At 36.0% G+C, this 26,967-nt stretch overlaps 1 protein-coding gene across 5 annotated transcripts in view; it reads left to right on the forward strand.

The window, feature by feature from the left end:
• fidipidine (coiled-coil domain-containing protein 93) overlaps positions 1-26,967 on the forward strand; it is a 327,823-nt gene that overhangs the window by 102,656 nt on the left and 198,200 nt on the right. For 3 of the 5 annotated variants that reach the window (XM_081728605.1, XM_081728609.1, XM_081728607.1), the window contains exon 7: positions 25,903-26,028. The exons of the other annotated variants lie outside the window; for them this stretch is intronic. In XM_081728605.1, the coding sequence (XP_081584731.1) occupies positions 25,903-26,028 (126 nt within the window). The remainder of the gene's footprint in view (positions 1-25,902; positions 26,029-26,967) is intronic. 5 annotated transcript variants of the gene reach the window in all.

Raw genomic sequence — 26,967 nt, forward strand, 5'->3', positions numbered from 1 at the left:
TTGAAGTATTGCCCCACATTTTCCAGGTCGTACGGGTAGGTTATACTCCATTGTTAATGGACTTTAATTCTTAAATGATTTAAACCACGTGAGGTAAGGATTATGCAAGCTTTTATGTAACATATTTTAGTTGGTTGGATAAGAGTTTAACGTCTAGTTCAGCATCAAAGCTATATCAGACGTAAACCTACATCTGAACATGGTATCAGAACCAGGCAACTTCGATGTAAGGAAGTTTACTTGTAACCCTTGGTTGGTGTAAAAATTTCAATCTTTACACCGAAAGGTCCGCTCTTCCTATCGAAAATAACTCATTAGGTACAAGTAAATTCATAACAGAGAGAGAGAGACTAATAAATAAAATTTAAATTAAGTTGCCATAGATATTCTAGGTCAACTAATACTCTTTCTGATCATTTCATGAACAGTAATTAAAACTCAATTAATGTTCTTTTAATGTTGCTACCAATAGATTTTTTATTATTATTATTATTATTAAGAAACTTGAAACACGAAGCAACCCAAGGCATAATTCGAACATGTACAAGTTGCATTAGCGAATTTTCAACTGGAAAGTCCTAAGTGCTTCCAGAGAGAGGGAGTGCTGTTCAAATGGAACTGATCACTCTTAGCCTCAGGTTATAACCACTGGGCGGGGTTCGTAGCGGTTTCCCTTCCTTGCTAAACCACGCAGATCGACAGGGTTTTGCACTATTGTGATTGGCAGCTGCACATGTCTCGAGTGAGAACATGTTCTGGTAGCAAGAGTGGGAACAACAAGGCTTTTACATATTTTAGCGAGCTTTTAGACGTTATGATAAATCATCAAGGGTAGAGATTTTTTTATCATATGCAAGTGAGATATTTTCTATTTACACATAGCGATATTTTCCAAAGGTATTTCTAGCACATGGTCAATAGAGTCTGACATCTTTCGGAGATTATGCGAACTACTTCAGAAACTTTACGTTTCTCCTGGACGAACAAAAGATGACCACGATGTTTGTGTGTGTGTGTGTGTGTGTGTGTGTGTGTGTGTGTGTATGTCGTGTCACTCGGAAAAGGTCAATTCCTGTTTCTCGCTAATTTGTTCCCGCCGTAGTGAGATAAAGACCTTAAAATGGAAGAGAGCAATGCTGCAACTTTTAGCTATATTACGTCCGTGGCAATGGTATCATTGTATTTATGTTTAAAAAAGAAAAGAAATCGCAAAGTTTGGGTAAAACATTGGATTAGAAGACGATACGGACATGGGATTCATGCTAACCTCATACAGGAAATCAGGACTGATCAGACTGTAATCTCATTTCTTTTTTTACGTCCAATAATTATGCCGTAAATGTAAAGAAAGCCATGATAAATACAAGTAAATTATAAATAAATAATAGGTAGAATGAAAAAATAATTTTATTTTCTGCTTATGGACAGAGCATATTAACAGAGCCGTAGCTATGGAGGGGCCGTCGACCCGGGCGCTGACAAGAGGGCGTTGAACGAGCAAGCAGGAAAAAGTGTCGGAAAAGAGTAAACTTCTGCGGTGCCCCATAGAAGTATTTGCGCCCTATTAAATTAATATTGTTGTCGGTTTCTATAGGAATACATTTCGTAAAATAAATAAATAAAAAAAACTTCCCCGCTTCGCTCGTAACCCAAATGTTTCGAAAAGTTACAACTTTTTACTTACTAGACACTTCTTAAGAAAAGTTATTCTATCTTAATGACAGTGTGTTATACAAGGTGCCGAGTAATGACTTATAGTATACACAGGAGCGTTTTCAAAAATCAGAAATGGTCAAAGTATGTTTTCGGCGTTTTGATAGTGATGAGCTTCGTTAGTTAATCCCGCTTTCCTACCCAATCGTAATAATCACCGTCGCGATGGTTAGAACAAAGGTTTGAAAATGAGAGGGTGAAGAGATACGCAAGCTGCTGTTTGCGCAGGAATATTAAAAATGAAGGTAAACAAGGGGAGTAATAACATTTTCGATCTTGAAGCAGTTGCAGAATAGGGGATTGGTGGCATGTTGTTTGCCACGACTCGATTTTCGTGTTTTTGCCACAGTATTTGCATTCCGATCTGATCAGATCTCATTATCATGAAAATTCACACACACCTGGAGTAAAAGAAAGGGTTGCCAGGCACCTCTGTTTTTGATCCTCTGAACAAGTGATAAATGTTCTTTCTTTGGGACAAGAGAGGTCTCATTAGATTCGCTGCTGAAAGAGCAAAAAATATCAAGAAAAAAAAAACATTAATATCACAATAACTTAGTAAGTTGATATGAGTGAGTTTTCTCTTTTAACGAAGCTCTTAATTTTCAAAAATCTTAATGGGAATTCTACAACTTGGGGGGGGGGGAAGAGCGTCTAGAAAACACTGTACTGTAATATATTTGCAAATTAAGTAGGCTATAAGCAATGGCAATAGATTTTTATTCATAAGTTATTTTATACTAGATGGAAAATTAATCTAACAACTCTGTTTAATTTGAATTATCTGTATTATCTGGGGAATCAAAAATATTATATAAAATCATGATAACTATTATTTACAACCGTTGTCAATCCAATGTTTGATAAAGATCTTTTAACATTTCTCAAGAACATTCCATTCAAGAAGAGAATCAAAGGAATGAATAGGTCACCGCTTCCAACCCTCCTTGGCTGCCAGCTTCTTGGAAGGAAAGCAGGAAATATCTGGTTATTTGTTAAGAATTTGTTTATACCTGTCGTCCAGTGGTCTGTTCTGTTGACAAAAAGGAAAGAAATATCGTTTCCCCAATTTCTGTTCATGAAATGCGAGGAGCCTTCCAAACTACGAAAGCTACAACAAATTAACCGATTCAATTTGGTTTGCTTTGATATCTAAAGTTTAACCTCGGCTAAAGCAAAGTTAGACCCATAGTTTAAAATGAGATAAAACCGACTAGCACTGGGAATTGAAACCTGGACCACATACATCAGAAGCGACACGTCCTTGATTAAAACCCTTTTCATGTCTTCGAAACAGGTCATTATAACCGACCAGAGATGGCCAACACATCAACCATGGTCTCTACTAGCCTATCGGCAATCGTGAGAAATATCCCGCGGTGGTCTGTGTCACACTATCTGTATCAATCAGTCTCGATGGACTGATTTCTAGTTTCTAATAACAAATGAACGTTTCTGAGAAAATAAAAATTAACTAATTAGGCTTTTTTTTAAATATTTAATTAATCTTAATTTTATTGTTCGTATTTACTTCTTTACTGTCAATCACGTCCTCATTATTAATCTGTATTTTGATTACTAGATCACTAGAGATTTCAGAAATGAGAAGTAGCCCTCAAACCTAAGAAAGGCTAGTCACCCCTGTTGTAAACCTATTCAATATTGTTTTATTATCAGTTCTTACTCTGGTTTGTCAATCAAGCGCTTTAGTGCTTATCTCATGTTATTATAATCAATTTCGAATTCCAAAATTGTATATAGATACTTCATAATTAAAATTTAGAATTTTGAATTTATGTATAGTTATTTCATACATACTTCTATATAATTTTTTAAAGTAAAACTTTCTTCTTTTTTTATTCGAATTTGTTCTTTTTGTTCTAATAGCGTAATTACTTTTCTTTTAATAATATGATATTGTATTACTAGCAGCGTTCACCCCGCTTCGCTGCGGTCACCCCGGAACGCAATAAACTTTGTTACTTAGATAATTTTTACTTTTTCGCTTTCAAGTGATATGATAAAAACCATAGAAGATTGCACTAATGTTAACATTATATCGCCTGTCATTTATGTTAACCCGCCCCGCTTCGCTGCGGTCACCCCAACCCGCCCCGCTTCGCTGCGGTCATCCCGGAACGCAATAAACTTTGTTACTTAGATAATTTTTACTTTTTCGCTTTCAAGTGATTTATAGCGCCTGTCAGTTATGTTAACCCGCCGAGTCACAGGGTCATGCGGGTTGCATATAAATACGTTTATTTTTATACCTATGATGAACTAATAACAAAGGATTTGTACGTATGGACACCTGAATGGTCAATTATCTCAAGACACTGCTAATTGAAAATTAAAGTGATATGATAAAAACCATCTAGGGTCCACATCCTAACAACCCCCCAAAAATGAAAGAAATCGGTTCAGCCGTATTAGCGTGATGAGCGGACAAAGGATTTTTTGTACGTATTGACACCTGATTGGTCAATTATCTCAAGACACTGGTAATTGAAAATTAAAGTGATATGATAAAAACCATCTAGGGTCCAAATCCTAACAACCCCCCAAAAATGAAAGAAATCGGTTCAGCCGTATTAGCGTGATGAGCGGACAAAGGATTTTGTGCGTTCTCTTTTATATATATAGATTAAGAATGTAAAAAGTAATGTGCTATTTTTTTTTTTTTCAGAAAGATAAACAGTAAATTCTGAACAGTCAGTTATAAAAGGAAAACTACTTCTAGTAATTTTCCAGGAGGTAATGTACCTAAAATGGAAGCTACATTTCCTCGCTGAACTGCTATGCTGATACGTTGTATCAGAAAAGTAGTAGCCCGCTTGTCACCAGTAAGGTGTGCAATACGTGGGCCTACTTCTTTGATGAAATTGAACCCTTCGAGGCCCCAAATGCCGCTCGATTCAATGACTACGGGCACGAACATGTATCTATCGAGCAGATCTTTATATTTTCTTCTTTTCTCGCATTCTCTGCAGGCTGCAATAGCTCCTTCTCGAGATGAAGAAAGAGTGAGATTAGATGACGCGAAAGTGTCAGAGCAGGCGAAATACCAGAGAAGAATTCTTCCCCTCTTCCATGGTACCAGTGTCATGCCATCACATGGATTTATACAGAACAATAAAATAGAAAAAAAAAACGCACTTCACCCCTTTTACTTCCCTATAGAGATTTACTATAAAGGAATTCACAAGAAATGGATCACCCTTCTGATCAAAGTGTACGAAAAAGACAAAGAAATGTCTGCCTTTTCACTTACTGTATTTTCAAATCTTCAAGACAAAGGAGATCTTCTGCATGCACCTGGTTTACTTTAGTTTGCTCCCGTCTAAAATTAATTCTGAGTTTCCTCATGGCTATCTGATTAATGTAGGCGTATTAAATTGGAAGACCCGATTTCGATTTCTAGCAAGCCAGTAGCGTAACCAGAGGTGGCTGACCTGGCTCAAGGGCACCCCTTAGTACAATGATATCAAATATGATTTTGATTATTTTCAGTATTTTATATAGCTAGATAGATATAGACATATAATATGTATCACCAAGGAAAAGTTGTTTGCTTTGGTGTAATTTGGCCATTGCACGGATATGGCATGGCTGCTAAAGAAAACTCGGACCTACTAATTATAGTGGAATCCGAGCCACTTATTTCCTTTAATTGTACCACAACCGAGAATCGAAGCTGGAACAGAGCGCACTGAAGACAAATATAATAGCCACTAGACCAAGCGTGTTTCAACAATATTCAAAAACCAAAACTCTACATGTGAACCAACCAGAGCGGTCATTAAACATGGCGCTGGCTTGGACCAGTGGCGTCGCTAGGCTCGTAATAGCAGAGGAGCAAGAGGGGAGGCAAGAAAAATTTTGGGGTGGCGAGGTCATATAGATTTCAGTGGCAAATTCTACAGCAACAGTTTTTTGATCATGAGTTCACCAGTTATACGTAGAAAAATGTAACGGGGGGGGGGGGGAAGTTGGGTCGAGAAAAAATATTGTGGTGGCGATCACCCCTCCTCGCCCCCCTGTAGCGCCGCCACTGGCTTGGACTAGGAATGTGGCCCGCCATCCTCTTACAGGGCTAGCGCCTACACGACCTCACTCTCACTTAGAGATGTAACAAAAAGGTTTTTTTTTTTTTTTTTTTTTTCTGAGACTGTCATATCAAGGCATATGGGAGTGTGCCAGCCAAGCTCTATCTTCCTCGGAGCCGCGGGACGTCATCCTTTAACGTGAAGGGCTTAAGACCGTAGATGCCAAAATGCAATAAATTTCATTGAAGCAAATTCAGCAAGAATCACTACGGTGTATAAATGATGTACAGGACATCGATGTATTAGCAAAATCGAAACCTACCACAAAGCGTGTAAACGCTCAATACTTAACGTAATTCGTATTTAAACACTTACTGCATGATTTTTTGGTGCTGTAAAAAAACTAATTCTCAATAAAACGCCTGTGAATACTTCCATACCTAATATAATCACAAAGAAAACACCGTATGGCAGCAAAATATATTGTTTATAGGTATCAACATCTCACCTAACACATGAAAGAAAAAAATAGTCGCTTTTGGTAACTCAAATCGGAGCTAAGGTGGAACAAAAATACGTGCCATATATGGCACAACATGCTGATGCGTATTACCCATGCCAACGAATAATCTGATAGCCATAACTCGCCATAAGTAGACAGAATTATATGTTATGTCTCTGAAATGAAATAGAATTGTAGTTTGTGTGATAATAACGAAATAGAAACAAGTGAATTCCATTTCACAGTATGAATCTAAATTAGACTTTCACTCTATGCAAATTCAATAATAAAACGATCGGGTTAATTAGAGTAGTGGTTTCCGACCTGGGGGCTTGAAGAGCAAGCAAGGGGGCACAAACTTCTAACAGAACTAATCCACATTCGAAATTAGAAGTAAGTTCATTACGATCCCGGCTGGAGGTCATGTGGTTCGGATCCCACGTTAAGCTGTAGGTCCACGCTTCATATAACCGCAATGCTAAATGGAACGCTAAACTCAAATCAATCAATCAATTCAAGTTCATTACGAAAGTTGTTAGAAACAGGCGTTAAATTAAATACCTTAGAAGTACGAAGTATCTGTTTAGCAAGAACTATGATTTCGTTAAGAACAAAGTTGGTAAAACATAATATTGCACTGCACTACAACGGTATAGAGAAGCCTTGCTGGGAATAAATATAAATTATGAGAACATGAATATTATTGGTATTATTAGCTGAAAGCCCATTTTCCACACGGAAAGAATAGGTTTGTGAGAAATGTGTCAAGTATATTTGAAACCCCTTTCGATAAAAGTGAAAAAGGAAAACCTCAGTCCGATTCCGACCCATGTTAAAAAATGCATTTCCTACAAAGAAGCCTGAATATAAAATGGGAACTTAAAATATTTTAGAAATATACCCTCTGACGCTTAGGCGCTTTCGAAAACGCTTGGACGCATGACCACTTATTTAAATAAAGAGTATATATATATATATATATATTACCTAGTTTCAGGCGCGCACTCAGAAATTATTGTTAGGAGGGGTCCAAGTTTTGGAGTGGGTCTAATACTACAAGATACTACGTCTATGTAGTATTGAACTGATGTTCTACACCTCCCCCCCCCCCCAAAAAAAAGCTTAATTTTTAAGTACAGACCTATTCCTGAGGAAAACTGATAGAACTGGACTGCTCTTATAAGAAAAGGAAAGTTACGACTAAATTTTAGGCTATATCAATCTTTTCTTCCAAGCAACCATAGTTTTACTACGAATCTGTGTACATGTCTGTTGAGTTATGATTTTTTGGGGGTGTCCGGACCCGGTGGACCATCCCCGTGTGTGCGCCCCTGCCTAGTTTAATCTTCCTGACTTTGATTAATTTTATCATATTTTAATTCCCACTACCTTAGGATACAAATTTTAAAGAAACTCATATGATAAAATTTTAAGTTGAGTCCAGAGCTAACCATATTCGAAAGGTCATTTCAAACAATTCAATCGTTTTCGATAATGATCAGACGGACGATGTCGATTCTTTCTTTTTTTTTTTTTTTTTCGGTTTCCGTTGGTTTCCAGGAACGAGAAACAGTTTCCAGGAATCAATTCAGCATTCCAAGAATAGATTCAATCTCGTGCGACAGTCTTCTGCGTAAACCGGAAGTGGTTGAAACAGGGTGCGAAATCCGGGGGGGCGGAGGGAATTTCCCCCACCAAAATCTGTCGGCGGGTATACCTTAATATAAAAATATAATTGTAATGAAAATGTTCAGACAAATAAGTCGAACTTCCTTCCCCCCACCATTTTCAAACGATTTCGCACCCTGGGTTGGAATGAACTATTTTATGGTTTCATTAGTAATGGTCATAGCACAAAAATGGTAGTAACCAGTGACAAAAAGTTTTCGGAAATCGATTCAGGGTCTCAAAGATTTACACCATTTCCACCTATCTCTTTATTAAAATTGGAAATGGTGTAAATTCCTACTACTTCTGGTTTCAATATTGATTTCCATAGATTGTAAACGGTAAGAGATGTCGAAAAGCGGTGTTCAAAAATCGCTTCAAGAATAAGTTTTTTGTCTGACCTTATCCCTCTATTGCAACAGAAGGTTGCATATCTAGTTTTAGATTGAATTTGTAATGTTCGGAAGTCTACTGTAGTTTCACACTGTGAAACGATACTCACTTATTATCGTCGTCTCAGCAAAGCCAACTTGTAGCCCTCCCAGCTGGTCTAGTGGCTGGCACGCGTGCCTTTGGTGCACGGGATCCCATGTTCTATTCCTGGTGCGAGAGCATTGAAGGATGGTGGTTCGGATTTCACCTTAAACTGTAGGTCCATGTCTCATATAGCCTCGCTGCCGAAGAACGATGCCAAACGAAAATCAAATCAAAGCCAACTTGTAGTACAGACTAAGTATAACCACACTAGAGGTAGTCGCATTATCCCTTTCCCGAGTCCAGGGGGATGAAATAGAATTGAATTTTGTTTTTTAGATCAAATGTTTTCGGACCAAGGCTTAACAAATATTCTAATCCTATTGGTCACTGACTGGTGGCTTCGCCATCCATTTTCAGTCATCGGTTTTCCCCACGTCCATTCGACACTCCCGGATCTCCCTTGTTTAAGCCTTCACAAACAGCTTTATGTCCGTGAGCTTTCCTCTTTTCTCCCATTATCATTTCACCAAATTACCAATGTTTATCTAAAGGGCACAACCGTAGATTATTTTACTAAAATATTCATTAATGACCTGTGAACAAAGGGACAGAGATCAAAAATTGCCATGAACAGAATCCCATAACTGACTATTCTAATTGAATTATCCTGTTCTCTTAAAAATATTAAAAATATATCTTATGTACTTTTGGTACCTTTGGAAATTATTTATCATTAGTAGTAAAAATGACATGGCTACTAGGAAATAGTCGTCTTGTCACTTCTCCCTTTCTGGAGATCAATATTCTCTCTGGGCAGCACGGCGGCACTGCTCACATATTCACTAATTCTATTGCTGAAGGATACAGTGTTCGATTGCGTATTTATAAGCATGTTATGCTGTGTTGCAGCAGTAATAAGAAAAGAAATCTACCTATAAACTATATCATAAGTAAGAGTATACTGTGAAGTCGAAAGGAAAAAAGACATCAACATTCTTATTTCGGGAATAGCCCACGAAATGAAATCTTTCAGTTTTACATCCCAATGTTATGCCGGTTAGGCTAAAGGAGACGATGATGTAAGAATGAATGAAATGATATAATTAATAAAGTGGGAGGAAACGGGAGAACCCGAGAAAACCCACGCACACGATGTTTGTTCAACACAAAGTTCATTTGGCGGGGGCTGAGATCGAACCCGGATCCCTACGCACCAGAGGTGAACGCTCTAACACTGAGCCACCGCGGCCCCCCCAAAAAAGTCAAAGTTCAATAATAATAATAATATTAAAAGTAAAAATGAAACTCTTCAAGAAATAATTGATTTTGCAAATCTATGGCTTGAATCATTGGTCGAAGTTAAGTAAAATTTTAACCTTATACTTGCAGTAGACATTTGCATAGAAGCCGGCCCGTATGATGTGCTTCGCTCACTTCCCTAAGTTCTCTTTCGCATGTGATCCTCGACATCTGCCACCTTACCAATCTCTATCTAGATAAATTTCAACAGTCCAAACAGTTATTCTGGTCATTTTAGAGACTCTCGGTAGTTTCAATATTAAAACTATTACGTACAGTCGAAAATTCGAAACGAATTCCATGTATTATTGAACTAGCTCGTATTGTAAAACTCAAATTAATCATTTTCTGTAAATTTACTTTAAAAAAACTTAATTTGTAGCAATTCAAATCTTTCTTTACAGAATACAAAGTGAAAATGCATTAAAATTTGTACAAAAACGAAGATATTTATAAAATAAGATTTTTCTATATGATTATTTTGTATTAAAATGTTGTTCATCGACGGGGGGAGGGGAGCGCCAAACGCTTTTGGGCCTAAGGTCGGCAAAACATTAAAACATTAGTGGTCAAACACTAAAAATAAATCAATCATAGGTGTTTGTCCGACTAATATTACATAAATGGTATAAGCTATCTCTGTTTTGGATAAAATATAGATGAAATATAGCTTTAGGGACACACGTGAGCTAGTTGCATCCTCCTAAGTTGTTCCGCTCTCTGAACAACGATTAAAGGATTATACGAAAATGAGTTAAGTGGTCGAGGACTGGCACATTTACCCTAGTAATACAAAACATTTATTTATGGCTGTTCTGCGTAGTTATATTTATACAAAAACAATTACTTGCTAACTATATGAATTCTATTTCCAAGTAAATAGTCGGTGTATGTGAAATTCTATATGCTTATCAAGATGTAATAATGCCTCTCAAATACTCGCCCAAAAAATATGTAAATTCTATTTTCTATTTGGAGCAGGCAGAGGTGCCCACATGCTGCTTTAGGGCGTTGGTTGCACCCGTTAGACTTTTTTTGGGAGGGGAAAGGGCACATTTTCTTTCAAAATGACAGAATCGAACTTTTAATTATACTATAATTTTCCTTTTAATAACGGCAACTGTGAAGGTGAATGAATTTCTCTGTGGCTTGAAAGGATAAAATTATGACGAAAGATGAAAAAAAAAAAAAAAATACTGTATAGACTGATCCTGTTTAGAAAGAATCAGGGTTGGCTGGTTTAAACCAAAAACCGAAGAATGTTCGTAAAGGTGTAAGTATTTGTAAAATCTTGATGAACACACATTTGTGGGTTATCACGTTTCACTCCCGCAATTATTCGTATTATATTCAGACCTAATTCCCCACTTATTACTCAAAAAGATTATACTACTATAGCAGTTTCTGCTTTTTTAAATATAAATTTACGAATGTTTCTTCTGTGATTTTTTTGTAGTTTGTTATTATTGTTATGCAATTGTAGTCAAAGAAAAATTCTAAATATTGTTTCGCAGGGTCGTATTTACTGTTGATAAAATACATCGAAATACCGTACTTTCGGGGAGGGGGGTCACACAAACCCCACGAGAGGCATTTATTGAAATCAGAAGTATCTTTGGTAGTATTTATGTATAAATGGGTCAGAGCCAAAGTGGACTCAAATAATTCGTATCATTATTCACTTTTCTTACTGATATGCAAATTACGTCGTCGTAGTTCATTAACTTGTACTAATAAAAGTCGTTGTGAACAAACTTGGACTACTACAGTATTTTGAAATTGTCCATATGTAATTCTTTTTAATGGTTTCAATTGTGCAATTGCTTATCTTCTTGTCCTTCTGAAATGACACTTGACAACTATATTAACAAGTATGTAAAGATCAGTACAACGTATTTTTATCATGAGTCCTTCGTGAGTCGGCAGATGTATCGCATTTGCGGCCAATTAGTCCCGGTTTCGAGTTCAAATAGAGGACAATTTATCTCTGATGTAAGGCGAGAAGCGTTTGGATTCCGCTTTAAGGTTATGTGGCCCCTTCCAACATAACTCGGTTTTTGCATAATAACGCCAAGGCGAAACAAACTTATTTCTGTCCATATGTGATATAAATGCATAGAGCAAATTATTAAAAAAAAAAAAAAAAAAAAAAAAAAAAACTGGTTTAAACAAAACAAAAACGGATTTAAACCAAAAAACCGTTTTTTAAAAATTTTTTCAATAAAAACCATGGCTTTTGCCAACCCTGGAAAGAATGGACAAGGACTACTAAAAGATGTAGCCTGCAATGTATTCGACATGCAAACCAGTGTGGAAACTCATTGGGTAGGAGAAATCTCGCTAAGAATTTAAGCACTCTGTTTTGGGGGCGAATAGTATATTCGGGGGAAATTGCGCCCAAGTAGTTGGAGAGATGGGCTTCCCTCGGCCGAGGGCGGGGGAGGGCTGCATTTCTTATTTAGTTAACTGCTAGCCCAAGATTCAAGATTCCCCTCCCCTCTAGAAAATTCGTAAATAAAACAGACTTAGCCTACAAAATCCCTATTAAACAATGGCAAGCGAAATTACAAGAGAAAACTATAGTTAAAGGGACAAAGGAAAATATTCAAACCAGTTTTGGCGGTAATGTATCTTTAAAAATGTAGGTAATTACAAAACAGTTTAATTTAATTGGTTATTTTATGATACTAAATAATGAATATTCTTGACCGGATTTCGAGGCCAAATACTCTCCAGTGTGCTTGACAAAACATCAAGACATTCCATGATTATTTTCTACTTGCTTCTAAGAAATACCTGATGACAAAGACACTAAAACTTCTATCCTAAGTTGGCCAATGAAGAAAAAAAAAAAAAAGAAGAAGGTAGCGGACCAAAGATACTCCCTGCTTACCTATGGTCGTGTCACAGCAGGTGTTACCTTCAGATAGAGAAAAAGCTTTTGTGTAGAGAGTGTTTTCGAATTACAATATACTTCTCCCTGCTATTGGAAAAACCAGGTGTCTACTTTGATCCAACCTCACGCTCACCTCACCAGTCTGACCTCGCGCTCACCTCTAGCCTGACCTCACGCTCACATAACCAGTCTGACCTCACACTCACTCAACCTCACGCTCACTTCGTGAGGTTGAGGTTGAGTGATCGTGAGTTGTGAACTCGTGAGCGCCAGCCTCATGAGTTTGGACACCTTTGCTCTGAAGTACACTATGTGAACAAGGTACTGTATGTGTGTTGTTAATGAAATTCAGTATTTGTGAAACTCTTGATGCCTTCTGAAAACAAGCAATAGTACCTTACTTTCGCCCGTTTAAAAAAGACAAAAAAGTAAGAAATTAATCACTAAGAAATATTGATTATCATTATGTTCATTGTATTGTAAAATTAAGATGAAAAATTAAAATTTTTAGTTACACGACTGCAGTGATATGGTACTGGACATTATTATTGTTAATAATAATTATAATAATAATACCCTGAAAGGTATGCAACTTTCTAACCATTATGAACCTGTGGTCCAGCATACCAGCACCTTTATTTTTAGAAATAAAACGCTGTACATATATATACTCATGTGCAAAACTTAAAAATAATGTAAAAATACATAGATAGCAGTTTTGGAGAGTATCGTAAATGCATATAATTTATCCTATTACACATACCTGACTGCTTAACACGCGTAACTCCCGATGTTGCCGCTTGGTGATGCTGCATATACCCATTGAACAATGGTTGGTGATGAGCGTAGTTTCAACACGCAAGCACTTGTGTTCGAGACGTTAGAGACTTGTGAATCAAAGCTGCATTACTTGACATAGTGCCATTGTACATGTAGGAGAATGGCGCAAAGAGACCATATTGATGATGTTATGCGTGGAAGAATCATCGGGCGACTCGAGGGGGGTCAGAACCAGCTGGACGCGTCTCGTGAATTGGGTGTCCCACAAAGTGTCATCTCGAGGATCTGGCGACGATTCCAAAGGGGTAAAAACGTCTCTCGGAGGTTCGGCGAAGGTCGTCCAAGGAGCACCAGTGACCAGGAAGACGGTTACTTACGTCTAACTGCCAGGCGCAACAGACACAGCACCGCCTCAGATCTCTCTAAGGACCTTGCAGCTGCTACAGAAACGTCAGTGTCAAGATTTACAGTGTACCGACGGTTAGCTGAAGGACACTTGTATGCCAGAAGACCAGGAAAGTGTGTTCCATTGACCCACAGCAAAGAAGAGCTCGGTTGAATTGGTCCAGAGAACATCACACATGGACCTCGGAACAATGAAGTCATGTCCTGTTCACAGACGAATCCAGTTTCAGTCTCACCAATGATTTTCGACGTGCGTTCATCTGGAGAGAACCAGGAACACGGTTCCTTCCAGCTAACATAACTGCTGTAGACCAGTACAGGGGCGGCGGAATTACTGGATGGGATGAGATCATCCTGGGGTCCCTTACACCTCTGCATGTCTTCCTACAGGATACCGTCATTGGTGCAATGTATCGGGATGACATCTTGGACCAATACGTTTGTCTGTTTCGGGTTGCAGTGGGTCCTGATTTCATTCTAATTTGTGATAACGCACGTCCCCATCGCGCTGCCATAGTGGATGAATACCTTGATCACCAGGATATCAGGGATTCGATTGGCCCAGTTGCTCACCGGACTTGAACACTATCGAGCATGCGTGGGATATGCTTGGCACGCGAATTGCACGTCGTCAAATGGCTCCAAGATCCATTCCTGAGCTGCGGGAGGCACTTGTACAGGAATGGCAAAACATACCTCAGCCATTTCTTGATAATCTCATTCTCAGCATGCAATCACGTTTCGGTGCATGTGTTGCAGTGCGAGGCAATCATACACACTATTGATGTCCTGTATCTTACGGTTAACCCTCGAAAACCACATTGGTCTTTTTCTGAATTTTCCCATGTCCATGCATTTTTGTCTCTATTGCCCATCCTGTGCATTCTCTTCCAGTGTTTTCGAACTGTATCCATTTGCAATTCCACGTTCCAATAATATATGGCTGATTCACCATTCTCTGAGTGCAATAAATCATGCAAATAGCATTATTCTTAAGTTTGCACATGAGTGTATATATGAGATTGTCTTTCCGATAAAATGAAGTACAACAGAAATAAAATATCACATAAGCATTGTTCCTTTATATTGAAAAGAATTACTAAAATCTTAATTATTGTCCAATCTGTCTGGAGACGGATGATTATAAAAATAAATGTTCCGTCGCGATGCGACATTTGACCAGGAAGAAAAAAAGACTGAAAATAGAGTGCGATCTGCCAATACACTTCAGTCCCAATTTCCAGTGGGATAAAAGTAAAATAAGGATTGGTCCTACCTTTATGCAGCAATCCGTCTCGCTTAAGTCCACACTGTACGATTCTTGTAGCAATTCCAAAAATACGACACAATTACTAAATGGCTACACTTGCGTTATCTTCAGTAGGTATTTTTCTCTTTTAAGCTTCTGTATTTGAAGTTCCTATTTCGAATATCGGGATCTGCAGCTTCCTGTGATGAATTGTCTTCCTGTTAGTCTGATTTCTATTTGATCGTTGGTAATGGGTTCTACTTAGGACATTAATCTCTGACTTATCCCTCGGCGCTTAGTATCTCAGTTCGTACACGATGGTGGCTGGATTGAGTTCTTCCCTTCTCCGGCACTTCACTTTGTACAAACTTCTTGCATAACTGGCATCCTTACAAAATGAAGCTTCAGCACCATCTTTCTGAGAATGATTCGGATCGGAAAGTGCAATTTTGTGAGTGAACAGTGGAACAATTGGTATAGGACCCCAACTTTGCAATGCTAATTTTACACACAAGATGAGGCAAATTTTTGTTACAGGGGAGGTAAACAAACAAAATCTACACTACTGGTCTCCAGAAAACCTCAAATGGACAGATCCGTGTAAGATGGTTGATAGTGGGAAAGTTATGATGTGGGAGACAGGTATCAATAGCCTATTTGTTGTCCCTGGCACCTTAACAGCAGAGCGTTATGTGGACATGTTAAAACAACTCATTCTTCCCTCAGTATCGGCCCTTATTTTACCAGCATGATGGGGCGCCACCTCATTATGAACTGCAGGTTCGTTAGTATCTGGATGAACAATTTCCTGGTCGATGGATTGGTCAACATAAGCCAATTGGATGGCCTGCCAAATCACCTAATTTATCACCAATGTACTTTTACCTGTCAGGCACGTAAAGGCAATGTTATATGGCGGAAATATTAGAAATCTGGATCATTTGAAACAACAAATACAGCATACAGGTGCACAAATCACACCTGAAACATTGATCCTTGTTCTTACAGCTTGGGAGGCACGATTGCAAATATGCATAGCGGAACATGGCAAGCACATTGAACACATTTTATAAGAGGTAATCTGAGTTTCAAGTGCTTATAACTTAAAAGTTATTACAGTTATGTAAAATCTGCTTACACCATTAGTTTCTCTTAAAATTCTAGCTTTGTTTCATACATCACATGACCCCCTTCCCATTTAAATTTCTTAAGCAAGATTCAAACTGGCGGATAACATGATGGCGGCCGTTCACCTGACATGATTGCCCTTCGGTCTAACTTGTTCCAATAATTATCAATTGCGGCTATCTACATTTGCTTTCATTTTATAAGCGACTTTAGACTTTATATTTCAAAGTAGAATGCTAATTTAGTGAGATAATGAAGATATATTCTACCTGAAATACGAAACCGGAAGCGCAGTGGCGTTCATTGTAGAAATACAAATTATATTATTGTCAAGACCATAGATAAATTATTAATTTATTGGTTTAATTTGTTTTGTAATATTGTCTTGAGTTTTAGGAAACCTAATTTACTCTTGTTTGTTTTAAAGAGATATGTGCAGAGAATACACTATGTGTATACTTCAGATTGTATGCATTCTAGTCTATCAACAAGAGCTTGTAATGTTATGTAATAAATTTGTTAACATTCACACTTTTCTTGGGACAATGAGGACATCAAGAAAAGTGACATTGTTTCGTGTCATCATAATTGAATTGAGGTTATGAGAATTTGGTTGAATAAGATCTTTTCAGATCTGGGACGCACGTGGATGAAAATCGGCCCGAGTGCTGAAACCGTATTACCGGAACGTCAGCAGTTTGAGTTGTATAAAAACCTTTTATTTTGTTCAATGACATAGTTATTAGAGGATCAATACTTGGAAGAGTAGCATTCAAAGTTCAGTCATTCATCGGGTTAAGCATTATTAACTTTATTATTAAGAGAATCGTCTAAGAAGTACCAACGTTGAAATTCAACCGACTGCTGTTACTGGGATACGATCATTCAGTGCTTGGCTCGAATATCATCACCAACAACAGGTATGTGTCACAACCAAATTCTGTGCTAATCCGATTCGTTATTTATGATTCACACACTAAACCACACTTTCTTAAGTCCTGATTACACAAACAATGCTTCACACACAAATTATTAGTAATTCTATTAAATACACATGTTTTAAGTAGACATTTTTGTTATCATTTTAATAGGGCTCTGGTTGGCCCTCACTCAATGCAATCAGTGGTGGAGTATCCCCAAATTACCTCTCACATAATGCGAGTAAATACAGAGTTACTTAATGCTAATTAGATCAATCTGGGGAGCTCAGAGTGCTCTACCTAGTCAAATTCTATTCAATTTTCATCAAGAGCAATCCAGGTTGGCATGGTGGAACCCAGGTTTGGGTTCGATTCCCGCATAACTAGAACTAGTTTAGTGTAACCACCAAGGCATGGTCTAGATACTTTGAAATTCGATCCTAGTTTAAATTAGCCATTGGCATGGTTGCATCCCGCACTCTTGCTTGGTAGTTGCTAAACCCACCCGCCCACCCTCGCGAAATGTTGGAAACAGCGATGAAGTTAAAGAATAATAATAATAATGACTAATTTTTCCATTTGGTAACAATAATTATTATGTGTGTAGTAAATAAGTTAGAAGTAAACATAAGAATTCCTTATGAATTATTAAGAAATGGTTGTGTTATAAAAGTATATGTGCCTTATTATATGATTAATACAAAAGGTGTTTGTGTACGTGCTTATACGAAGGGTTTAGAATTATATAATGTGTGTATAAATATTTTAGAATAAGTATAGTTTAATGACGGAAAGGAGAATTATAACAAGAACGCAGAAAACATTAGAAGGTGTAGACGTAGGAGTCGAGAAATTAGTACGTTTATTAACACCACCGCGGGGACGCACGTGAATTTGAAGAAATAAATCCAGATATAAAAGAAAAAAAACAAGGAACAGAAAGAACCTAAAATAGAATTAGAAAATAGAGATATGGCGGCATCAGATAGAAGAGTAGCAATATTTACGGATATGAGTAGATTACCAAAGTGCGATTTAATAAAGGATCAGGACATAGTTGCGTTCTTTGATGAGTTTGATGACGCTTGTGAAATAGCAGGGTATGATGAAGACAAAAGGAAAACACTGCTTACTACAGTTTTTAAAAATGTAGGTAGACAATGGGTAAAGCTATTTTTGAAAAGAAAAAATGTGGCAGACATTTCGTATAAAGACCTACAAAAGGATCTGATAGAAGAATTTACAAATTCAAATTTTAACCTAGATTTAGAAGACAGGATTAGAGACAGGTTGCAGAGAGAAGAGGAACCTATGATAAATTTCGCTTATGATATTCTTACATTAGCGGATAGAATAGATGAGAAAATGGACGATACAAAGAAAATAGGATTAATAGCAGCAGGACTTTTGCCATATTTTATGCAAAAAGTAGGAACAAAAACTTTCGTATCATTAGAAGAATTTTTAGAAGTTACAAAAAGTAGATAAAAATAAGTGTAAAATAGAAAGGAGACAGAAGAGAGATAATAGAGATAGGAAAGTAACGGTGAAAGATTTACTAAAGAAAATGAAACAAGTAGAAAGTGAAGATAGTGATATAGAAATAGATAAACTATTAATCAAAAAGAAGACAAAGAAATTAAGAAAGAGCCAGTTAGTGTTGCGCAAATTTCAAAATTAGAAAAGAAAATTGATGATTTACAAGTAGCATTAACGAATGCATCACAGTTCAATCATAATAAGGATCAAGCTCAGGATTCAAACGGTAGTCAGGATCAAGACAAAAATAGAGAACATAGGTCAGATCGAGGAAAAGGATTTAGAGGAAGAAATTTTAGAAATCAGAAATTATGACAATAGAAACAATAGAAATTATGACAACAATCAGTCGTGGAATGGCAAATATAATAACTGAAATAATAGAGGTCGAGGAAACAATTACAGATCCGGAAACGGAAGAGGACAAAGAAATTTCAGGAGAAATTGGCGCGGAAAAGGTTTCCAAAATAATTTTCCGAATAACTATCAGTATAATCCGCAATTTCAGCCTAATTTCCCGCCGCAATATTATCAACAGGTATTACCAATGGTATCTCAACAACCTCCACAGTCTCAGCCTGCGGTACCACCAATGGTTCCACAACAACTAAACGGAGTAACATATAGTCCACCTATTCAGTCTTTAAACTGAAACAAACTGTAAATGAATGAGGCACATTTACAGATAATAGAGTTAGGAAAATTAGAGAAATAGTAGCCGCAATAGAACGTGACAATGAAATGGTATTTTTACCAGTTTACATAGCAAACCGAAGAATAAGATCAACAATTGATACGGGATCACAATTGTCAGTCATAAGTGATGAATTATTACCAACGAATGCGATAGTTATTCCGGAGAAAACCCAAATTAGAGGCATGTTGCAAAAGTCTTTGACAATTGATAAAGTAGCAATTGTTCAATTTACAATAATTGGTAGCAATTTTCACCATAGATTTAGAATTAAGGATTTCCCTAATCAAATTTTAATTGGCAATGACTTTTTACACCCGCACAATTGTCAAATTCATTATGGCAAGAGACAGATTATTTTGCAAAGATTTGGTCGACCTCCAAACAAAAATAGGAATAATAATAATCCACTAAATGTTTCTGAGAGAATATCGCATATTCTAAGAGTATGCATGGTTCCGAAATTTGTCGTAGCAAAGAAAACATTTTTAGCTCCTAGAAGTATTGGTAAATTCGTGGACAAATCAAGAATATTCCGAACATATTCAGATGTATTTGCATGGAGAAAAGAGAGTATAGGGAAAATTAAAAACTACAGCCATCACATAGAGTTAAAGACAAAAGTTCCGTTTAGACGCGCGCAATATCCAGTGCCAGTAGCATTAAAGGACAAGGTTAGGAAGCACATAAATGTTCTTCTAAAAACAGGATATTATAGAAGAGGCTTCAAGCCCTTATAACAGCCCTATGCTATTCATTAAGAAGCCTGGACAAACACCGTGTGCGTGGGTTTTCTCGGGGTTCTCCCGTTTCCTCCCACTTTCTTCATTCCACCATTTCATTCATTACTCATTATCACCGTCTCCTTTAGCCTAACCGGCATAAGCGTGGGACGTAAAACTCAAAATTTCATTTCATTTCATTAAGAAGCCAGACGGGAGTCTGAGAAGCGTCCTGGATGCTAGACAATTAAATAAACACGCAGAATTTTTCACGGTGTCTTTACCGCCTGTACATTCGATTTTATCATGTATGGGAGGTCATAAATGGTACTCAGTGTTAGATATAAAATCTGCTTATTTTCAAGTACCAATCACAGAAGAATCACGTGATTGCACCGGATTCAATATTCCTGGTCTAGGAAGTTATAGATTTACTAGACTAATTCAAGGTTACTTGAGCGCACCAGCGGTATACTCTAGGATAATGGCTATGGCGTTGGCGAACATATCGGTAGAGTCTGTATCTTATTATATGGATGATATCTTCCTATTCACGAATGGGCAGGGGAAAATGTTAGAAGTTTTAGAGAATGTCTTCAAAAGATTAAGAAAATTTGCAATGAAACTCTCAGTAGAGAAATGTCAGTTTATGAAAGAAAAGGTGTTAGCGTTAGGCCATCTAGTAAGCGAGAGTGGATACGAAATCAGTGAAAAAATAATGAAGGCAATAAAAATGTTTAAACCACCAAAATCACCAAAAGAATTAAAATCATTCCTAGGATTGACAAATTATGTAAGAAGATTTTGTAAGAATTATGCAAATCTAACCGCAGATTTACAGAAACTTTTGAAAAAGGGACAAAAGTTCGTGTGGAATGAGAACCACCAAAAAGCATTTGAGGAGTTAAAGGCTGCTCTATTATCTGCCCCATTATTATGTCCATATGTCCAGGGGAAACCTTTACGGTTATGCAAGGATGCATGTTCAAAATCCGTAGGTGCAGTGTTGCTACAGCAACAAGAAAATGGTAACTGGACACCATTAGGATACTATAGTAGGCTATTAAGACCGAATGAACAATCGAGACATATTGTGGAACAGGAACTGCTTAGTATCTTAGCAGCATGCAAAGCATTCAATTTTTATTTATATGCGAATGAATTTGAATTGTACACGGATTGTCGTGCCCTTACTCATTTAAAAACATGTCCTAAATTATCACCAAAACTTTTACGTTGGTCTTTGGAACTTGAAGAATACAATTACATCCCGGTTCATTGTGAAGGAAGTAAAAATCCGTCTGACGTATTAAGCAGAAACACAACAATAACTCCCGATAAAAATGATTTCGATTTAGATACACTTGATACGTTTCTGACGTTAGAAGAGAACATAGATGTAGCCGAATTACAGAGAAAAGACAAAATATTCGGACCCTTGATTAATGCAATAGAACATCCAGATGAATGTACACCGGAACTCGAAAAACAAACTCGAATGTACGAAATACGAGGAGGAAGATTGTATAGGATACATAGATTTGCGATTGCAAAGAAATATCTACTGTGTATTCCATTTTCGTTGCGTGAACACGTATTTAGACAACTACATGTAGAACAATACGGAGGAGGACATTTCTCGTATAGCAAGTGTTATGCACGAGTAGTTAGGAAAATTTATTTTCCTAATATGAAGAAATTCTTTCACGATAAATGCGCATCTTGTATAAGTTGTCAAACAAACAAGAGGAAGACTGGGCGTATTCCGTTACATCCACAGACGTACTCACAGTACCAACCTTGGGATAGCGTAGTGATAGACGAGGCTGGACCCTTCCCGATATCAAGCACTCATAGACATAAATATATCTTAGTTATAGTAGACCAAGCTACTAGATATTTAATAGCGAAATCCATTCCAAATGTGTCTGCAGAAACAATATGTCAAACCATATACGAAGAACTAATATTAAAGTATGGTATACCAAAGCAAATTCGGCTAGATCGTTTGTCCTCACATCGGGGAAAACTAATGGAAGAAATGGCCGAGCGGTATGGAATTCATCTAAACTTCGCCAACACAGGCGCGCATTATAAAATCGGTCAAGCAGAAAGAATGAACCTAACCTTACAAACAGTAATGAGACACTACTGTGATAAGAAACTGAATTCATGGGATGTTGTATTACCAAGTACTGTATTTACTTTGAATACACAAATCCATGACGGAATGAAATATAGTCCATATTATTTACTATTCGGTAAAGAGGCTAGAACCCCTCTTGAAAATTATTTAGACATTCCATGTGAAAACGAAGACAATGAGTTACGTATTGCCGCATTAAAAGAAGCTAGAAATTTGGCATATAAGAACTTGCAAAAACGTTTCAAATCTCAAAAGAAATATATGGAAAAGAAATTTGATCAACCAACTTTTGAAATTGGCCAAAAGGTTCTAGTGCGTCAGATGCCAACACCAGGGACACCAGCATGTTTCGCAGAAAAATACAATATTAGAGCGGAAATAATTGAAAAGTTAAATAACAATTCCTATAAGTTAAAATATTATAATAATAAAGGACAGGTGAAATATGATTCAGTCGAAATTCGTAGATTAAAGCCATATATTGAGGAGGAATTAGAAGAAGAAGAAATGCTAAGTGATTGAAAAAAAAAACATGAACTTTATTTTTCTTATATGTGTGAGCACTGACCTAGGTCGAGTCAGCCCGACCTGGTTGGGTAGTGAACTTAGTGTTCACGTAATATCCCAAAGAACCAAAGGCTAACGTCTTGACGGACAGGAAATGGTCTCGTCTCTTACAGTGTCATATGCTTATAAGGAAAATAAAGAGAAATAAATAAGTGAAGTAAAATAATATTTAATATTATAGCTAATTAATTGTAAATGTTTGAAATAATCATAAACACGGCAAAATAATTAATAAATAAATAAGAGGTAAATTTTCCATAAATTACAGATTGTGGAAGAAAACTGTCACATCATGTTTGGAAAATTAATATTAGTCGGCATCGCAGTTGTAACGATATCAGCAGCAGAACATCAGCAATACACTTTGGAGAAATTAGGAATCGCAGTTTTCGAAGATTCGTTTGCAGTACATACGGTGAATGAGGTATACACCACTGTTAAATTACACCTAAACTTTCATGAATCAGTTCCGATTCATGAAGTTTGTTCGGAAGTGCCAGATATTTCCGAAGAATTTCGGAAACAAGAATTAGAATTTCGCACAAACATTTTAAATTCCATTCCATGTGCATTTTTATACAAGGATGGTATAGCACAATGCATGAATAAAAATAGAACAAGGAGATCTATTTTCTCATGGATTCTAGGATTTTCTTCCATTGGACTATCAGCTTACAACTTAGTGCATGGACAACAAATGTCAGCGTCAATAAATAAATTAACCGAACACGAAAATGTATTAACAAATGAGGTCAGAAGATTAAAACATTCTATGAATGGTCAAATTAGCGTAGTTCATGGCGTAATTGTTAAAGTCAAGCACATATTGGATGATTTTCGGTCTAAATTACAAGAACTTTACTGTTATATGCACCAAGCTCATCGGAAAATTCTAACAAATTTATTTTTGCACATGGCAAAACAACGTGTTTCTGAAATTCTGAAAAATATTTTATCTAACGAATTAACATATATTTTGAGTAATCAAGAAGTTTTGGATTTCATAAATTCTCATGATGTATTAAAACATAAATATATTCTCAGGACATCGGATTATTTTATAGAATATCGAGTGTTCATGTGCTAAAATTTTATTACAATGAAAATAATGTTGATCTATTATTACGCACAACAGTTGTCTATGAAACTAGCATATCGAAAATGTATGAGGTAACATCAATGGGATTCCTCATTGACAATTGACGATATTATTATCAATTACCGGAAATGGTATATTTTACTGGAAGAAAATTCTATAGCCTAGAAAAAGATGAATGTACATTTAAAAGTTTCTTGTATTTTTGTAACAATGTAAAATTAAATACGGAATCCAAATATTTGAATAATTTAATATTCAAAAATTCGGTAGAATACTGTCGATTAAAATCAGAAAAATATCATTCAAATATATCATAGTCTTAGACTCATGCTGGAGTGTTATATTCAGCGTTAGAACCAGGCTATATGACAAAATTAGGCGGACAACAAGAAGTACATTCGGAAAAAATTTCATTTTGGAAATAATAGATCATATTTTATTCCACATGAACAATTCGATAATCTCATTTTCGGAGACATCGTAACTCCGACGAAGAAAATTTTACAAGTCTCAAACGAAATGATAAATTTAATAAGGAATTGGTCAGAAAAACACTTAAATGTTACAGCTAATACGCAAGAACTAGATGTCTTGACTGAAAAATTGTTAAAATTAAAATTAAATTCTGTAATTCCAAATCTTCAACTAAAAAATGACTATATGATGTATGCAATTATTGGAATTTTAGGAGTGTTATCCATTATTATTATATTATCAATTTTTATTTATGTTAAAGTATCTAAACTCATTTCAAAATATGAAATAAAGCATGATAAACCGTAAGAAGGAAAACATGTATCCAAATTTTAAAACAGATTTGAAATAATTAATAATAAAAATAATAAGTATAAATTGAACCTGAATAATATATTAATAATTTAATTAACATGGTAATAAAGTGATAAGGTTGTTTGAAATTGAACTTAAACTGCATGGGCAAAATCTATTTTGCACGAATGAGTACAAGTGTAAATTATTTCCTTGTATTAAATCTACATAATGTTCTAGCACAACGTGGGAAATTCAGTTAAAATTGAAATATTTTAATTATGAAATTTTGAAATTAGTAGAGAAAAATAAAATAAAATAAAATAAATAAAAGTTGAAAATTTGGAAATATTAAAGTGTTCTGCACATGTAATAAATAAGGAAAACAAACATTAAATTAACAGTTATAAAATAATATGGTAAAATTGCAAACAAGAAAACATGCATGGTACGTTACCGAACGGCTATATAAAACTGAAAGAAATCGCGAACCGCGGAAAACGGAAAAAAGGAAGTAAATATAGGTTAAGTTATACATAAATAAGCTATAATGAATAGAGTACAAATATGTTTTTCGTCAAGCTAAAATAAGTAATAGAGTATTAACGTAAGGTGTTGTTATTTGGTCATGTATTGTAAAAAAACAATTTCCAATCAATAAGTAATCAATCAATCAATACCTAATCAATCAATCAATAATTATTGATAATTAGTATCACCTATCAATCAATTAATGATTTATTATTTATTAGTATAGGCCTGATATTTATGAATGTAATCTTATAGGTGATAGAAATAAGAATTTATATATATGTATTAGATGTTTAAGATACCACATTTTGTACTAATAATGGCAATTACTATTTATTTACTATTATATTATATTAGTATTGAATGATAAATATTGACTATTATGTGCAATATAAAGAATAAATATGAAATATGAATAAAAAAAGAAGAAAATATTACGTAGACAATAGATGAGGTATTAGCCTATCAGAAGTAACTACGTTAAAGTCTGTAATCAAAATAGATATTATTCTAATAAATCAATTTTGAGGTTGATTCAGTATATAATATCGAAACAGAACCTACATGTAAATTAGCTCAATGCATGATCTCGTGAGACGCGAGATTCAATCGCTAATAAAAGCCAGATTTAAATGCATGAATATGTAAATAAATATATTTTTAAGGTATTAAGTATTTAAAATTTAGCAATGTATAATATTATATTTAGGGATATAACAAGCCTGACGAAAACATATTTTGTCTTTATTACAGAAAAGAAAAATGGAAAAATTAGTAATTATATTATTGGCAGCAATAGCAGTAACCTCCCTCCTAGGCATTACATTAATAGCAATAGGAATGTATCTTTGTAAGAAAGCAACTAGGAAAGCGAAGAAGGTAATTTCTTGTGAGACGTCTATCCCTCACGTTTTCATAGTTGATTCACCACAAAGCAAAGAGCGAAATAGCATAAGCTCTACAACACAAGAATGATGATGACATTATTTCATTCAAGAATTTGTTTCACATTGACACTGAACACTGCGACATTGAAAAGGGATTTACTTCATTCACAGAAACAAATAAGGGGGAACATTCAGACACTCATACAACTATGCACAATGAGGAGTCACTAATGCACAATACAGCCATCTTGAACGAACAGAAGAATCTCTCAAATTCGTTTCCACCACCCCCCTGCCCCCTTACTCAAGCAAAACTGGACGCACTACATTTCTTGCACACAATTAATTCTGAGACCACAAAAAACAAAGAAGCACAGAAGTGACACACGACGAAAGCACTATTAGAACAGCACAAGCAAAGAAATCGAGCCAAAACGCCGTTCCCTAGCTGATTTTCACGCCCGAACTGGACTTAGTGGAGAAGTGTGTTTCTAGAAACAGTCCGAAATATTCTAAATTTTATAAAAAATGATATCCAAAAGGAACTTCTCCAGTTACAACACGGAAGTGCGATAATTCCGTGTAATATTAGATTAATATAGTCCAGTTATTCTACAAAATTCGCTAAAAATCAGACTTTCGAGTAGCATGGATGGAGTCTTTAACGGAAGAAGCCCCATGTCTAAGTGACGCTTCCGAAGGAGTTCATCATCCAGCGTGGCCGGATGTGAGCTAGTGTTGCTAAATATGATAAGAGTTAATGTTATTACAGGGGAACAATGAGTAAAAATAAAGTAGTGTTTTCAGACACCCTGTATATCTGATCACATTCATTATAATGCAAAACTATATGTACTATATTTTGTTTATGTGTAGTGTACCCAGTTTCGTTAAAAATAGAAGAGGGAAAAGTGAAATTTTATTTCCCACT

The sequence above is a fragment of the Thermobia domestica genome, chromosome 10, assembly GCF_964235325.1.
Source record: "Thermobia domestica chromosome 10, izTheDome1.hap1.1, whole genome shotgun sequence".
NCBI classification, from domain to species: Eukaryota; Metazoa; Arthropoda; class Insecta; order Zygentoma; family Lepismatidae; genus Thermobia; species Thermobia domestica.